At 40.0% G+C, this 17,915-nt stretch overlaps 1 protein-coding gene across 1 annotated transcript; it reads right to left on the reverse strand.

Moving 5' to 3' along the window:
• Positions 1-18: 18 nt before the first annotated feature.
• Positions 19-17,609, reverse strand: HAVCR2 (hepatitis A virus cellular receptor 2). The gene is made up of 7 exons (XM_036912193.2): positions 16,200-17,609; positions 14,926-15,264; positions 13,977-14,060; positions 9,691-9,731; positions 7,739-7,865; positions 4,401-4,437; positions 19-2,677 (listed from the first exon to the last, which is right to left on the reverse strand). Exons 1-7 carry the CDS (start codon positions 16,252-16,254, stop codon positions 2,518-2,520), a joined length of 843 nt encoding a protein of 280 aa, XP_036768088.2. The 5' UTR covers positions 16,255-17,609; the 3' UTR covers positions 19-2,517.
• Between the last annotated feature and the right edge of the window lie 306 nt (positions 17,610-17,915).

A 17,915-nucleotide genomic window follows, 5' to 3' on the forward strand; every position in this document is an offset into this window, starting at 1 on the left:
TTGAAAAAAAATCCTACAGCACTTCTAAGAGCAAACCACACATTCAATCTTACTACACCGTTTTTAATAAGTTACTGTCATCATCTCCTGGGCCCTCTGCAGTGGCTTTGTAGATTACTGTTCCCCATTCTGCCATCTTCTCCATTCTCAGTAATTGAGAATGGGTCCTACCCTGAAAAACAGGTTCCAGTTCTGGCTTCCTGCCTTACTCTACTGCTGGCCTGGACCTTGAACTTAACTTATCCTAGTCTTCATTTCTTTCCAAGAGGAAAGTGGACAAGAAAACATTGCTATAATGTGCTTAAATCTAATTTTTTTATTACAAAAGAAAATAGAGAAAATAATTCAAACAATTACAGAAGCACATAAAAGTAAAAAGTCTGTCTCATGATCATGTGTCCCTGTGAGATAACCATATTAATTTGGGTATATTCTTCCAGATATTTTTTAAGGCAAAAGAAAAAACTAGCATCAACTATATATACTATTCTAGAATTTTTTTTTCTTTCGACTTAAAAATACAGTTTTCTCCTCTGAAAAGTAACATAAGTTCCATGAGAGTAGGGATTTTTGTCTGCTTTGTTCATTGCTGTATTTCTAGGGACCAGAACAGTCTCTGACACAAAGTAAGTGCCAATAAATGTTCACTGAATGAATGAATGGAATGAATCTGCCTTCCTGTCAGACCAACTAGAAGTTCCATGGACCAGGGGTTTTTCTATTTGGTTTCTCTCTCTAGTCTCAGCACCAGAGTACCTGGCACAAGGTAAGCACTTCATAAATACTCATTAAATTATCAAAACAGCTCAATGATGAAACCACCTAAAATTCTTTTCAACTGCACCAGTGTGTTGACATGTCACAATAGTCAACTATTCCCCTCTAATGGAAAAACCTCTGACAAACACCATTGCAATGATCATCTTTGTATACATGCCCTTGTTGAAAAGTTTTTGTAGGACAGCAATCTCTTCAGGGGAATCACTGATCTGGTTCAAACATGTTCTGAAGTCTTTTCCCTCTAGAATTTCATGACTTTAAAACACTTACAATTAATTTTCCAGCTTATATGAGAGCTGCTGCCTATAATTTTGAAAATGACTTCCCTTACGTATCTCCCTGTAGAAAGCCAGAGCTTCCCAAAGCTGTTTAGATGCAGCCCAAACACTTAAATTCACATGAGACTTCTGGAAAGACTTCTAGAAAGAAATGGGCTGCCTACCACCCTCAGTGACCAACATCTGCATGCAGCACTGCAGTAGTTGAGTTATCACCCGGACAGGCAGATTTCAGGATGCGACAGGACCATACTGTTGGCTGACTCTTTGTGTGCTGCAGATGGCTCAGCAGAAAGGGGAACAGAGACAAGAAAGTAACAGACTTCCAAGGGCCTGAGCTTATAGATGATGCTGGAAACAAAGGCCACTTTGGTCTAGGAAAGAGCAGATACGGGAGCCCAGGAGGATGTGTGAGTTCTCCAAGAAGTAGTTACAGAGCTCTGTCTAAGCTCTCCAGTGGAAAAGTCTTTCCAGAATGCTACCTTTCCACTTAATTTTTTCACTCCAAAGATACTTAGTAAATCTCTATTATATGTGTCAGTGATGTGCCAGGCGCCGGGGAAGCAACAAATAAGCAAGACCGATCTGGACTTGACGCTTCAGGACAATTGTCTTTCCATCAGGGGATCTGATGCTGATACATACAGATTGCTGGAGCTCTTTGCCTTTTTCCACCAGGAAACAGAATTTGTGTCCCAGTCACTGCTTCTTCTTCTGTGAAAAACACAGCGCCAGTTCTCTCCGTGAATGGAGAAGTTGGTCAGAGATATTTCCTTCTGAGTGCACCCCAAGCATAACTCGGCAACACGCACTGAGCACACTTCCTTTTTCTCCGGGAGCATCTGCCACACCACAGGCCTTGCTGGACTGCTTTCTTAACTGGCAAAGGGGAGCTGTACAGTGGCACTTACTGTTGGAGAGTCAATATTCAAAGAACCATTAAGTCTTGAGACTCAGGGGGAACCTTCAAGACCATTTAGTTCTACTCCAACAGTTTATTCACTTTTGATGGGACACAGATTCTCTTTGAAAATCAGGGGCCCCTTTAGACTTTCTGTGCCAAAAAAGACATGCACATATCTCAGCACATAATTTTCCCTATATCTTCAGAAGCTTTGTGGATACATCATGTGATAATTTCCTAGTATTCCAGAACCCCCCTATTAAGAATTCCTAGTCTATAAAGCCCACTTGAGCTCTAACACCTTGATTAACAGTCTCTTAGCTGTGTAGCCCGTTGGCAGGAATACAAAGGTAATATGCCTAAGTACAGTGCAGGTCACAATTCAATCCCCCTGTGAGCCCATTATCTTCAGAAAATGGAAGACCTCTGCTCAGTGGCCATGAACAGAGTCTCTAAAATCAGCTGACAAATTTTATAGTTTTCAACGAAGACAATACCAAGTTAAAAATGAAGTAGCTGGATATACTGGTGTTGATGGGTGACAGCCAGAGGCTGTCAGGCGTGCTGCCCATTGCTGATGTAGTAGTAATACTCATATGGATCTTCCATTTCGTACACGTTCTCCTCGATGATATAGATGTTTTCCTCCGAGCGCATTCCCTCCGCTACCGTACTGGCTAACCCTGAGGGAGGGAGGTCTGTTGAAGTGGTGAGGCTGTGGAAGTAAAATGTTACAGTTGAGGTAAGCATTTCCTGGGCAGCACAGAATAAAGAGAATAGGTTTTGCTGAAGAGATGGCAACCAAATGCGGTATATGATCCTTGATCAGGTCCTGACTAGGGGGGGGAAACCATAAAATAGCAACAAGATAATCTAGGGAACAACTGAGGAAATTTGAATTAATCTTAATTTTCTTCAGTATAAAATGGCATTGTGTTATAGGGAATCACAGACTGAAGTGTTTGGGTGAAGTGTCAAAATGTCTGAAACGTCCTTACAAATGCTTTAGAAAAACACTGCCTATACACATAGAGACACACATAAAGTAAGCATGTCAATATTTTAACTTACGTGTTTAGATAAAGAGTTCTATTGTTCTTTATACTGCTATTTCCATTCTTCTGTGGGATTGAACAATTTTAAAAAGAAAAAGAAATCCATATGTTATGAATCCTATCAGATTTGAGTTTGAATTCTGTCTCTAATGCTCACCAGCCATTTGACCTTGTATAAACTGTTTTTCTTTTCATTCATTCATTCAAGAAATATTTAGTGTTTTATACATAGTTCTGTGTAGCAGGAAATACAGAAGTGAACAAAACAGGAAAATGCCATGGAAGTTCCATTTAGTAAATTTTGTGTCTCAGAAGGGATCCTCTGAAAATGGGAATAATATGTACTCTACCTTAAAGGGCTGCTCTAAGGAGTGTTTATTCATTCAATCATCAAATATATATTAAGTGTCCATTGAGCATCAGGTACTGCATCGGGGATACAGTTAACGTGACAGACAACTTCCTAATTTTCTATGAAGTTTACATTTATAGGTAGAAATGAACATTAACCAAGTAATTTCGCAAATAATGATTTCAGCTCTAAAAAAGAATAGTGGCACAGATGATCTAAAACCATTGATAATTACATATTTTATTTGGCCTCATTTGACTTCTTTACTGCAGACTATTTTTGTCTTCATAAAACACTGTCTATACTGCCTCTAAAATTGTTAGTGGTTTAGATACTATTCAATGGACAGGGTCATTTTTTTTCCTAAATTTATTGCATTCTACCTATGTACCAAACATCACCAAAGTCTAGTAAAAGTTATGTAAACTATGTGTATTTGGCATGGGTGTGTGTGCATGTGTGTGTTTATATATACGTACATGGTCAGTAATGGAGACAAACTACAGCATAACAGACCAGTGGTTCTGAGCCCTGTTTGCATATTAGAGTCTCCTAGAAAGTCTTTAGAAGAATACCTATGCATAGGCCTCATTGCCAAGGATTCTGAGTTACTGCTCTGCTGTTGGCCCCAGCGTGTTTAAGTGCCCTAGATGAAGCTAACAGGCAATCAGAGTTAAGAATGCTTGGTCAGTAATGGAGCTGTAAAAGCCCTGACAGTAGATTCTGGGTTTCTTGCTAATTTCTGTAACCCAATGCCCAGCCCGGAGACTGGAGGCAGTAGGTGCTCAATCAACGAAGGCTCACTTTATTGCAAAAAAAGCATTAATAGAGAAACAAGCATTTCTCATCAATGAGGAGGTAAATTCTATACCGTAATTTTAGGCATCAGGATGTAAACAGAGCAGTGTGCTTAATTTGCATTTCATAAATCTAAGGCAAAAAGGACGTATAAGTTTAAGTCCCAAAGTCCCAGTTCTAAGAGCAAAGTCTCCAAGAGTCCCGCCTTCCCCGACCCCACCCATTAGTCGTACCTTAAATTCTGTCGCTTCTCTGTGTTAGGAGAATACCCTAGGTAAAAGGTGGAAGAAAAGTCAGTTAAAGATGCTTTCATAAGATAAATAAAATGGACTCATTGGGGGCAGGCATTGGTTAGGGAAATCTGGTCTCCCTTGTATTTAATTAAATCAAACAACCAATGTATGTTTTGGTTTATTACATGGATTATGCTAGAAGTAATAAAGATGTATTTTTTGCATTCAACAAACTTGCAGAGCATTTATTCTGGGTCTGGTAGTATGCTAGGCACTGGGGATGCAACAGTGAACTGTGAGCCCTGACTCAACCAAGCTTCTGTTCTAGTGAGGGAGGCATGTGAATGATGACGATGATGATGTGAAATAAAGGAAACCAACAATGTGCTGGAACAGATAATAGAGAAGGTGGTTGGGAAAGAACTCTTAGAAAAGGTAAGTTCTGAAAGAAGAGAATGAGTCAGCCAAGTGAAGATACAGGAGGAGGAGCATTCAGGCAAAAAGAACCCCTGGGAAATACCCTGGTGGGTGCCTGAAACTGAAAACATGGCTGGAATAAGAAAGTGGGCCAAGAAAAGGTCTGAGAGGTAGGCTGGGGCTAGATCCTACAGGACCTTTTAAGCCATAATCAAGAGTTTGGATTCTATTCTAAGAGCTGTACAAAATAACTGATGGCCAGAAATATGATCTGTTTGGGCTTTAAGATCACCCTAGCTGCTATGTAAAGAATGGATTAAACGGAGGCATAAAAAAAATGAGGAGGTAAGTAGAGATTATGTTGCCTCAGAGTAAAGTGGTGACCAAGAGAGATGCAATAGTGAATGGATTTTAGATTATTTTGGAGAAAAACTGCAGGAATTGAAATTGAATTTTGTGTAAGAGTGAGGAAAGAGAGGATTCAAGGATGGCTTCTGGCTTTCCGGCCTAAGCAACCAGATGGATGGCAGTGAAACACTATGATGGGGAAGACCAGGGAAGGGGAAGGGAGGATGTAGCCTCTAGAGCTCCATTCTGGACATGTGAAATGTGGAAGACAGAAAAGTGGGGTTATCAACTGGACAAACTCTGAGAGTAGGAGAGAGATAAATTAATGATGACATTAAAATTTATGGAAATATAGGCTATCATGTAGAAGTTACCTAGGGAGGGAAAAGACCGACTCTGAGGAATCTTAATATCTAAAGATCAAGTAGAAGAAGAAGAGATAACAAAAGTGACTGAAAAGGAATGGCCAATGAAGTCGGACAGTGGTGTTTCAAAAGCCAAGAGAAGGAAGACTTTCTAGAATGAGTGAAAATAATTTGGTTAAATATTGCTGAAAGACTGACTACGATGAAGACAGAGGTGTCCGTTGGGATTTAGCCAAATGGAGATCACTGGTGACCTTGACTACAACTATTTCTATGGTGCTTCAGGGGTAGAAGCCAAATGGTGGGTTGAAGAGTTCAGGGGAGTGAGAAGTAGGATCAACTCACCTGAGAAATACTACTGTGAAAGAGAGCAGAGAACTGGGAGGAGCTGGACTGTGTGAACTAGAGCATATTTTTGTGCTAATGAAAATAGTATAAATAGAAAGGGAGAGATAGATGAGTCTAGAGAAAGGCATAAAAGGAGGAATGAAGTTTTGGCTAAGGCAAAAAGATACTTTGATACTTATCAGTTGAGTGAGAAATGAAGGAGGTTTGTGTGGCAGTGAGGTATGGCTGCTCATCTTAAGAGTGCACTAGAAAGACAGGATTGCTGGGCATTATTGAGGGTCAGTGTATGGCTTTCTCGTTATGACTTAAAAACCTATCACCTTGGTCGTAAGATTTTTCTCTAGCAAATTCTAGAGAAAAGATTGCAAACTGAACAGGACTTTCCCATCTGTTCTCCTAAGTAAGCATGTTTTGGGACTAATATTATATGCATGCAGAAAGCATGACTTCTCCGTTCCTTATTACCCCTTTACACAAACTAGAATGGTCCCTAATCTCCAGGCCTTGGCAGATCTCAAAAAGATAATATTATCATTGCTCCTTATCAACCCATAGACTTCATATTCATGTGATTAATTTGCAAACTTCACCACTACCTCTTGGTAAACCTAGATAAGTGTGGGAGGGGTAATTTCTTTTTCTGAACCATCAATTTACCAATAATGGCAGACTAACACAGTGGTAAGGAACAGGAAGCTCTGGTTTCAAATCCTGTATCTATCAATTAACTGTTAGGCTTGGGGCAAGAATCTTTCAGCACACTCATTCTCCATTTGGTAAATTAGAATATTAGGATCTTTCTCAAAATACGGTAATTATGAGGATTTATAGACTTAAAACATGCAGCAGCTTTAAGCCCCACAGTGAGGGTGACAACTCATCCCAGTTTTACCTGGACTGTCCCAGTTTTCGTATTGGAAATTTCACATCTTAGGAACCCTTCTGTCCTGGGCAAATCTGGGACAGCTTGTCACCCTACATGCAGTCAATGTTTGTGTATTAGTAAGAAAGGTTGCTAGAATGTACTAGGCCCTGGGGTGGAAGGCCTCGGCCTCTGCCCACAAAGACAAAGGGGATATACCCCAGTTATAAAATGTGTGCGCTTATGGAGTGATGCAGTGCTTGGTTCTTGTTGTGATGTTGGTTTCCCAGGTGTAATTATCTACTGAGTTCATCAAGTTGAACACACTTTATATATGCAATTTATCATATAGAAGTCATACTTTAATAAAGCTTTAAAAAAAATAATGTTAAGTAACTTCAAAAAAAATGTGTGTGCTGAGTGCCGTGATGGAGGAAAACGCCAATGTGCAATGCTGGCCTCAAGCTACTGCTCCCCAAAGACCATGCCTGAGAAACAAATGAGATAGAAAAACACACAGAAGGAAATGATTTTCATTGCTGTGCTTCCCAATAAACCTAGACATACTCATGAATTGGAGAGGTTTGTTTTCTTAACAAAGGTAAGAGCATAGGGTACTGGTAAGCAAATTGCCTGCCTGGATTTGAATTCCAGCTCTGCCACTTAGTGAATTCTGAAACCTAGAGGAAGCAGCTTACTCTCAGCTTTACTCTTCTCTGCTATAAAATGGGGATAACAACACTACCTCCCTTATAAGATGGTGATGATAAGACGTGATAAGATGTGTGTAAAACATTTAATACAATGCCTGCCTATTACATGGTGATTTTTAAAATAAAAATTAGCTATTATTTTCAAGGTGTGGAAGGACAAAGGGGTATTTAGTCTAATAACTTTTAGGTATAAACATAAACTTACATTTCTATCTAGATTTGTGTTGGTTCCTGTATCAACAGTTCCTTATCAGAGGGAGGAAGAAGCAGTATCAACCAACTTACATTTGAGAATTAAGGCACCAAAGATAAGAGCCAGTGCCAGACCAGCAGAGATCCCTGCTCCGATGTAGATGCCGATTCTGGTGATTGCGCCAGTGTCTTGTAACTCATCAGCCAATGTGGGTGTTTGCTATGGAAACACAAACAGAATTGCAGCAAATGGCCAGAAATCAGTCGTGTGCTCAGCCAGTTTCATCGCTTACACATCGGACCATACCTTTACAGCAACACGGGAATGCAAGGACTTGGATCTACTCATGAACTGTCCCCTTCTAGACAGGCCTCCCTCAAACCACCCAAAGAAGGGGATTAAGCAAGGGAATAAAATGTGCCCTTTTGCACTGTGGGTGGAGAAGAAACTCTTAGTAAATGGACTTACCTCTCCACAAAACAAAAAATAGGCTCTAGAGTGGAATCCTGTTCATTCAGGATCCCCTGGTGTTCCAGGGAGTTTCAGTGTGGACATTCAGCAAGGACACTGAAGCTAGACAGCCCAGGGTTCAAATCCCAGCTCTGTCACCAACAGCTGAGTAATCTTGTAGAGTTATTGGGAAAATTAAGTGACAAAAAATATAAAATGCTTACATAAATTTGATATGTCTTTTTAATAACTGACAGTCACACAGAAAATCCTTTTGCTTCTAAATTCCATGTTTCCCCTTTAAAAACAATAAATAGCAAACATTATAAAAACAAAGAAGTCAAGGAAATTAAATCTTCCATTTATTCAATAAATATTTACTGAGGGTATGTTATATACAAGGTATTGTGCATCAAGCACTATGGATGCCCAAAGGTACTTAAAAGGCAATCCTTGACTGCAAAGGGGAAGGGCAAACACAAAATGCTGAGCCTTGCTCATGAACACACAAGCAGGAGACTGAGGCAAATGGATACAGACTCCTGAGCACATCCTCAAAGAATTTTTTAGTAGCTCCTCTAAGCTTGATTTCTAGTGGTTTTCCCTTTTACTCTAAGAAGGTGGGGAACACTAAAGTATGGTTAACTGAAATATTACTATATTTATAATTATATACATATAAATTCATGGCTTAGACTATTCCTGACTGATGTCCTGTCCTACATAAAGGAAATAAATGTAAACAAACAGTCTTTCTCATTAGCATTGCAATGGAAGCAAGAAGAAACATATTCTGGGGAGGTGGAGGATTTCTGAACCCTCCACTGTGGAATACAGTTGTGCAATTTGAGAAGAAGGACAAAATGCTGTGAAAAAGAAACAGGCCCAACATGGTGTCCCTTCTGCTAGGCCAAGTCACCAAGCCAGAGCTTACTACCTAAACTTAATTACAGTTTCAGCCTCCCCCAGAAATGCAGGCAGTCAGGAATTTTCTGGTCAGCACATTGATAAAATAATCTGTCACATGAGCTTCCTCCATCTTCCCTAAAAGATGAAGTAATCTGCATTTTATAATCTGCAATTTATAAACCCCCTGTTCTTCCCCCCTAAAAGAAAGTGACCTGGCCTGAAACAATACCTTCTTTTGCTAATTTAATATACACCCCACCCCACCCTACCCCACCTCCCCAGCCTATGAAAACTTTCTCCATTTAGTACAATTCCTGGAAGCATCTCTCTACTTGCTCAACGGGATGCTGTCCTACTCATGAATCACTTAATAAAGCCAAGTGGATCTTCAAATTTACTTTGATGAATTTTGCTTCTTAACAATACTAATGATTCTTGTTCTGGGTTTTACAGCCCTGACTAGGTGCCAGGCACTTTACGTACATCACCTCCCCTGTCCTTACAACAGGCCTATGCAGTGAGAACTGTCATTATCGACATGTTACAGCCAAGTAATCTGAAGCTGAGGGAGACTAGGGCATTTTTCCCCAGGAAAAGAGTGGGCAGGAGGGAAGGCTAAAACCATACTTTCTTTTCTCTGAGTTAAGCATGAAGTTAGCTTATGCGCACACAAAAAGTTACTTACTGTTTGACTTTTATCATGGAGAGTCTCCGGTGTCTGGGTCTCTGCCACAAAGAAGAAAAATAGCCAACAGAACAGTTAAGAATGTTTTCCTATATACGAATTTTTAAAAAATTAGATGCCTACAGTCCTATTTGAAATTAATTCTACTCCATTCTTTTCACAGTAATTAACTGGGAAACCAACATAATTTACTGGGCACTTACAAATCAACTTTAGGATGACATTTGTTCACACAGGTAATGAACCCAACGGTTACAACAGGCCAATAGCTAGAGGTGAGCCAAGAGCAGGCAGGGGAGGACTACTGGAAAAAGCACAGGAGGGCCTCTTGCTAAAGGTCATCTGGGCCCCTCAGCAACAACTCCTGGCTTTGCAGTTGGCAGATCCTGAATTGCCACCACAGTGTGCCCAGACATGCACAGGTAACAGGAAAACGGTGGAATTTGACTACTATATGACCTTCCACTGAGAGTGCCTGACAGGTATGGGCAAATTAACCAAAATGGGCATGGACATAACATCAAACTCACGGCGCATGCTGCACCCACCCAAATACTGGCAAGGAGCGGGCCTTGCGGTGGCTAACAACAGCTCCACCTTAAGGAGGGACAGGGGAGGATGATAGACAAGAATAAAGAGGATCAAAATGGCGTAAATGCCCTCAACTTGTAACCAAACAAGGCACAAGAGTTGCCCGCTTGGCCCTTCCAAGTGTACTTCCACTTTAACCTAATAAACTCCTTGCTATCTGGTCTCTCTTCTGAATTCTTTCCTTTGAGACAAGGACCAAGAAAACACAACTGCACTCAACTAGTAATACAACTATTTATATTCTTTGAAACAGAGACCTATGCCAGGAAGACCTATGTGGAGTGTATGGTTTATTGGGTCCACAGGACCCCAAACAGTTCTGCAAAATTCCAAAACACTGATAATACTATGGCAGGCGTTATATATAACTAGACTTCAAAAGATAACAAAAAGTTTTCTTGAAAAAGTTTAACATTTACCCATTAAGAGGAAAACTGCATATTTCATTGCCTAAAAATAAAAATGGCTATAGCTACAATTTATCATGACCAGGCATTGTGCTACATGAAGCATCTCATTTAGCATTCAAAACTACTATACTAAAGTAGGGACTATTAGCTCCATTATACACATAAAGAAACTGAGAATTAGGAGGTTCAGTGACTTAGCCAAGGTCACACAGCTTAATGAATAACAGAAACTGCCTTCCAATTTAGGTCTGCATGGCTTGAAGCATACTTTCAACTATGTTACCTTAAACAACATTTACCTCAGCATTGTCACTATTATACATGTCACATTGCCCAGCTGACAGCTAGCCTTTCCCTTTTATTCACTTATTTACTCATCTGCCTATCATTCAATAAACATGTGCTACATACCTACTGTATGCCAGCTGTCGGGGACAGAGCAGTGAACAAGATGGGCACAGGCCCTGACCTATGGCTGCTGCATTCCAAAAATCAATAGATTATCAGCTTTGGGAAAATTAAGCAGGCCTACTCATTTTCCTGGCTGAGTCAGAGACTCTGAAACTTCTTAGATGTCATGGTCATTTTCTGGAAGCCTAAACCCCTTAATGTAAGACACCTGGTTTAACAGACTATGATTTTGATATTATAAAAGCATATTCTCGGCCCAAAATTATTCTTTTTTAAAAAAGTGAAGTAAAGAGATTATGTTCCACTTACCTTTGCTCTTACTACCCCAAAAGAAATTTAAAGTATAAAAACCACATTGGTGGAACTGCTAAGTAAACATGAATCTTAACCACACATAATATTTTCTAATGTAAATCCAGTTTCTGCTTCCCTATTATTATTTTTCTTGGTCTGAATGGTAAGACTGTATGACTTTTTTTTTAACTTCATTTCACAGTGAAAATGATGGATCAGATAGAGGCTGTTCAATTATCACAGCTAATTTTTACATAGATAGCTATCAACCAAGATGAGTGGGACAGTTGGAAGAAGTTGCAATGTTTTCCTGAGGGAACCCACGATTAGGCCAGGGTGGAGGCAGCAGTGGGTGCGGGACATGAGTGTCTTAAAAGTATATAAATTTAATAGTTGCCACCTACTATGTATTATGTGCCAATCAGTGCTTAGTGCTTTCCATGCACATTATCTTTTTTTTCATTCTTTTTTTTTATTAAGGTATCATTGATATACAGTCTTATGAAAGTTTCACATGAGCAACATGGTGGTTACTACATTCGTACATTATCTGTTGGTCTTTACAATAGGTAGATACTATTATTTTCCCATTTTTCAGATGACAAAACTGAGCCTCAGAGAGGCACTCTGCCCAAAACTACACATCAATTAATTAACAAATCTGAGGTTCAAACCACGTCTACTTCCAGAGCTGAGGATTCACCCATGACCCAGTCCTGCCTCCTTCCAATGGAAGAGAGATCACAGTTGTTTTGTGCTCAAGATGGGTTTAGGATCTTCCAAGATCCTTGCAACTCTTGTTAAGGCTCCACTCTCTAGCAAACATACTAAATGTGCCTATATTCCACATTAAAGAGAAGGTATGTATAACTACATACAAGTTGACTTGCAGGCAACTAATTGACATAATGTTACAGATTACACACATGCCATTAAATATTCATTAATTTTAATTTTTCATTTTGTTTGCCTGTTTTGGAGCTGTTGCCTTCTTCTGTTTAACTATGTTCTGAGGCCTTTGAAAAACTTAAGAGGTAAAACTATAGGTAAGGAGACATATGTTTCTGGTACAGACAACCCTAAGGAAATTCACTGCCTCGTGAAGAAGTGACCTCCCAGCCAGGAAGTGAGTACCCACTTGGTGGTGATGTAAAGAGTTTTGGATCACAGGATAGGAAAATGGAACTAAATGATCGCTGCGGTCCCTTCTAGGTGTATGGTCGTAGGATTCTTTATAATAATGGCACACAATAAATATCTTGTACAACCTGATTGGTCCACATTGTTGAGTATCATCTGTTTCTATCATACTAAATTTCCTCACTATTTGTATAAGAAATGTTGGCTACCAATCAATAAAGAACCACCAGGATTAAATCTTTAGAGAGCTGAGGTTAGTAACTGTAATAACAACTAATATCTGAGTGCTTTCTGCAGGCCAGTTACTACACTGAGCACCAGGCATACATTATCACATTCCATCCTTACAACAATGGTATAAACTTGAGTACCTGAATTAACCCTCATTGTAGAGGTAAGGAAATAGAGCCTCGCAGAGTTTGAGCAACTTTTCTGAGTTACTAAAGCAAGTATAAAGAGCTGACATTGGAACCCATTCTATCTTCCACTGAAATACTTAACCACAATGTCATTCTGCCTTCAGATCTTACTGATAAGATTAGTCATAATAACTAACATGTCTTGAGTATATACTTTGATAGGATACTGGGGTAAATACTTAAAGATACAATTTCTTGTTTAAATCTCACAAGGTGGGACTTAGGAGATTTCTGAGATTAAGATATAAGATTTACTATCCTTAGCCTCATTTTGCAGAATGAAAGACTTAGCTCCAGAGAATTTAGAAGAGACTAGGACACCCATAGGAAATATTTAAGATTAACCTCCCTGAACACTGTGACCTGAGGTCTGCTCTTTTGACCCTATATTCTCTTCCAAAGCAGCATGGAAAAGTTTTTGCTTAATTACTTGATGGAGCAGCTCCTTCTGAGTTTGGAATCTGAGGAAGCTGGTGGGCTTTATTCCAGTTAAAAGGGATCCTTGAAATCACCTGATCCAACCCCAACATGGACTGGGGCCAATTCATGACTAAACACCAGTCTGGGAGTAAATTAGAAAATGAAAAGGACAATATGATGAGTTTTTTATTAGATTAAATTTATGTAATTTAAAAGAGTATCCTTCCTCTACACAATGATAGCAATAGGATAAATTTTTCTTTCCCTATTTGAAAAAATATATAGATTACCAGAATTCATTTTTGTAGGGGTCAGGAATCTTATTGGGTGAAGCTACTCCTTGGATAGAAGAGGAAGCTGATATCCAGAGAAGTGAAAGGCTTTGACCCAGGTCACAGCACTACCTTTGAATAATCCAGAATCCTAGTCTTGAGCTCCTTTCTCCCAGAATAGATTTGTCTCCACCAGCTCCCTCATTTGGGTGCATGGAAACATTCATGCCTCCACCTTTTAACTGTTTTTCCATCTTTTTCTAATATTCAAAATCCTCTGAACTTAGAAACCGACCAAAGGCTTCCTCCGACACCCCACGTATGATTACCTGAGCCATGTTCCTTGCTGGTGAGCATCTCTGAAAAGGCTGTAGTACAGTCTCTCTGTGGAGTCTGGGCAGGGGTGGCCTTGGCTAATGTCAGAAACAAATAGAAGCATAAAGATTCTCTGAGAACAGAGAGCTTGTTTCAGGGGATCAAAGGGGTAGCAGAAAAAATATGAAACACAAGAAATGAAGAGAAACACATGCTCAGCTTCCGAGCCTACCTGGATCCCTTCGCTGAGAGTGTGTGACAATGTTGACAGAGATGTGTGACAGTCATCAGTCATAGTCTAATTAATAGAACTAACAGCCATGCAAATGGCCACACTAAATGCTTTCATAAAACATCTCATAAAATCTTTCCAATGGCCTATATGTAGGTATTATATTTTATAGAGTAGGTCACTGAGTCTAAATAACTTGCCCAAGATTATACAGCTAATAAGAGGCAGAGTTGGATTTGAATTCAGCTGCAAAGTACATGCTCTATAAATCTTAAAACATAAAAGCATGTGCACCCCCATGCCTGACACACAGTCCAGGGTTCTCAATCTTGGCTGCACGTGGGAGAGAATTACCTGGGGTAGACTATAAAATCCCAGTGCTCGGCTCTACCTCCAGAGGCGATTCTAATAAGTGATTAGAATCTAGTGTGATTCTAATAAGCAGCCATTTTCCCAAAGCCACTGATCTAGGCCTTTCCTTTCATTTTGTAGAGCCTATCAACAAATTTCTAAATAGATGGAGGGAATTAAACTAAATTAAAATTTAATTAGGAATTAAATTCAATTAAAATAGTTGGAGGCATTGCTGGTAGACCCCGTTAAACTTTAGGTCCTAGGGGCCCACCCCCAGGGCTGCAACTGCGGAGGTCAGAAGTGAGACCATTCAGTAGATTTAATATTATGTACAGGTGATTCTTATTCATAAATAAGGCATGCAAAGGTCCACTCACCTGGTTTGATGACCAACTCCAGGTGCGATTTTTTATCATTCATCAAGCCTGGGAATTGGATCCGACAGCAATAGATCCCACTGTCAGCAAAAGTCACATTCTTTATGGTCAAGGACACATCTCCTTCGTGGAAATTCCCCTTTAGCTGATATCTGCTAGATAGCTGCTTTTTTAAGCTTCTTCCATTAGTGCTGATTAACATACGGTAACATTCAAACACAGGACAGTGTCCCTTGCCCCAGCACACAGGCACAAGATTCTCAGGGGTAGCTGGAGAGTAGCTGCAGGGCAGATCAGCATTCTGACCCACCTCAACTATGTACACCCCTTCCAAAGACCCTGAATAAGAAGGAAAAGAGAGCAAGATGCAGGCAATGAGTGAGGCTGGTCCATTTCTGGAAAACTCCAAGTAATGCCTTGTAGAATAAAAAGGAAACCAAGCTGTCCTGTTTGGAGAATGGTTCACTATGGCAGTGATTCTCAGACTTTAAGGGCATCAGAATCACTGGGAAGCCTTGTTAAAACACCAATGGCTAGACTCAGCTGCTAGCATTCCTGATCCAACAGGTCTGGAAGGGCAGGGCACGCAAAGAAGCTGCATTTCTAGTTAGTTTGCAGACATTATTGCTGTGGCTGGTCTTGAAACCTCTCTGAGAAAACCAATGCCCAAAGAGAGAATTGTGCCCAGTCCTGTGAACACCAGAGGGCAAGGCTGATGGAAACAGACAGTCAGAAAATGGGTCATTATCAGCCAGGACATAGCTCACCCATCTGGGCTAGTTTGCTCATCAATGAAGGGCAGTCAACCTAATACAAATCTCTCTCTTTTTTTAAGCACTGGCATACAATGAATAAAAACTCTTGACTGAATAAGAAACTTGTGTTTCTTTTTTAAAAAAATATAGGTACATCGTAAAACATTTAAACAGTATAAAAGGTATATGAGAAATATGCTCCCTTTCCCTGCTTTTTCCATTTCCCAGCTCCCCTTCCCAGAGTCTATACATTAAGAAGTATTTGCATATTCCCATTCCCCTGAACACAAATAAAAGTCTAATATATGCATTGTTCTGCTCCTTGCTTTTTTGAATCAGCATGTGACTTAGAGTCATATCATTAGGTATAGTCATCTTCACTCTTTGCCTCATAGATATACCACAATTTATTTACCCACAGTCGTGCTAGTGGACTTTTGCTCTAACAAACGCTACACTGACCATCACTGTATCTTCATCAGTCACTATCCAGTCACAAAAGTCCGTACCCAGACTTACTTGTAAGTGGTACCAGCAACAGCAGGACACAGTCAAAGGGAGAATGTGAAAACATGGGTGCTGAAGAAGAAAAGTCAAGCAATGGCTCTGTCTAGGTGCTGTTCTAATTCTCCAGTCACACTGGGTATGTCCTGCAACTGTCTCTTCTCCACAGTCACAGGATCAGGGGCCACTCTTCCCAACTACTGACCCAGGGCATCTGATTACCAATCACTCCTGTGTCACCACCAAGTCTACAGTCACATCAGAGGAAACCCCAGTTCGCTGTCATGCTACCACACATCCTGTACACGTTCTGATACTTATCCTGTTAGTGTCAACTAAGAGGAAGCAATACTCAGAGGAAGAAAAGCATCTCAGTAAGTTGAGAGAGCCCTCTAATATCTCTGATGAAACAGTCCTCAGCTTGAAATGGCTGGCATGTGTGTCCAGCTGGTTACCAGGAAACACAAGAAAGGAACATATCCACGCATTCATTCAGTCAACTAGTCAGTCATGTGACCAGGGTTAATGAAGCTCTGCTATGTGCCAGGTGCAGTACTAGGAGCTGGAGAATATGGAAATGAATGTATGTTCCTTATCGTCACATTTATCCACTCTCTCTACTACAATGATGAGCCTAATTCTTAGCCTTGTTCTAACACAAATTGAAATATATCATATAACCTTGCTGGATTTCAGTTTCTTCACTTATAAAATTTAGAAAATGAGGAAATTGTGTTAGGTGATATATGCCCAGCTCCCTGCTCCAATATTCTGAATGTGACCTGAACTTTCAAACCCTTCCCCTTAGGGAAGGTGCACTGGTTTCTGCAGTGCTTTCTTTCCCCAACTGTGGGGGGAACTAAGGGAGAATTTCATCTCATATACATAAGACACCCCCTCCTCCCACTGCAGGGGCTTCAGGCTTCAACGTCAGAAAGGGCTGAGTTCCAGCCACACTTTCCATCACTGTGGTAGCATCTCAGACCCAACCACACTCAGCCTTGGAGAGTGATTTGTCTGGAAACCTTAAAAGTTAATGGTTCTTTTAAAAAGGGAAATGAGCTCACAAACTGAATAGTTTCTGAAAGCCTTGTGACCCTCCTCCATCTTTCCTTCCTGTATTTCATTGTCACTCACCTTTATGCCATTAAATGCATTTAATACACATACGCAGTTTATTCAGTGCGTTTACTTCTACAGCATCCCAGAGCTGGCAGTTACTCAAGAAATCATAGTCAATTTCTCATTTTATAGATAAGGAAGCTGAGACCTGAAAAAGGTTGATTTACCCAAACGCATATGATGAGTCATTTCAAATGAGAATATGAGTCCCCTACCCTCCAGATATTTTTTCACTATGAACTACATTTCATGAATGTCATATTTGCCCTTAGTATGTCTGCTCATATAACTAATAACAAACAGCATATGCCCATATTCAAGTATAAATTAGAGTGGCTTAATCATGGGGTCAGAGGTTATATTTACTAACTATGACCCTAGGCAACACTCTTTAAAGTTTCAGTCCTCAGATTTGTTTTTTTGTTGTTGTTATTACTGTTTTCTGTCCACCTCTAGAATTGCTATTGGAAGCAGCTTTGTAAAACATTAACAATTTATTCATTGACATTTAGACATTGAAGGGCCCCAGAATCTACTCTAGCCTCCTTTTTTTCTGTGTATAAGGGGTTGTTTCTGACATTTTCATGTTCACTCAACTTTTATTGCTTT

The sequence above is a fragment of the Manis pentadactyla genome, chromosome 2, assembly GCF_030020395.1.
Source record: "Manis pentadactyla isolate mManPen7 chromosome 2, mManPen7.hap1, whole genome shotgun sequence".
NCBI classification, from domain to species: domain Eukaryota; kingdom Metazoa; phylum Chordata; class Mammalia; order Pholidota; family Manidae; genus Manis; species Manis pentadactyla.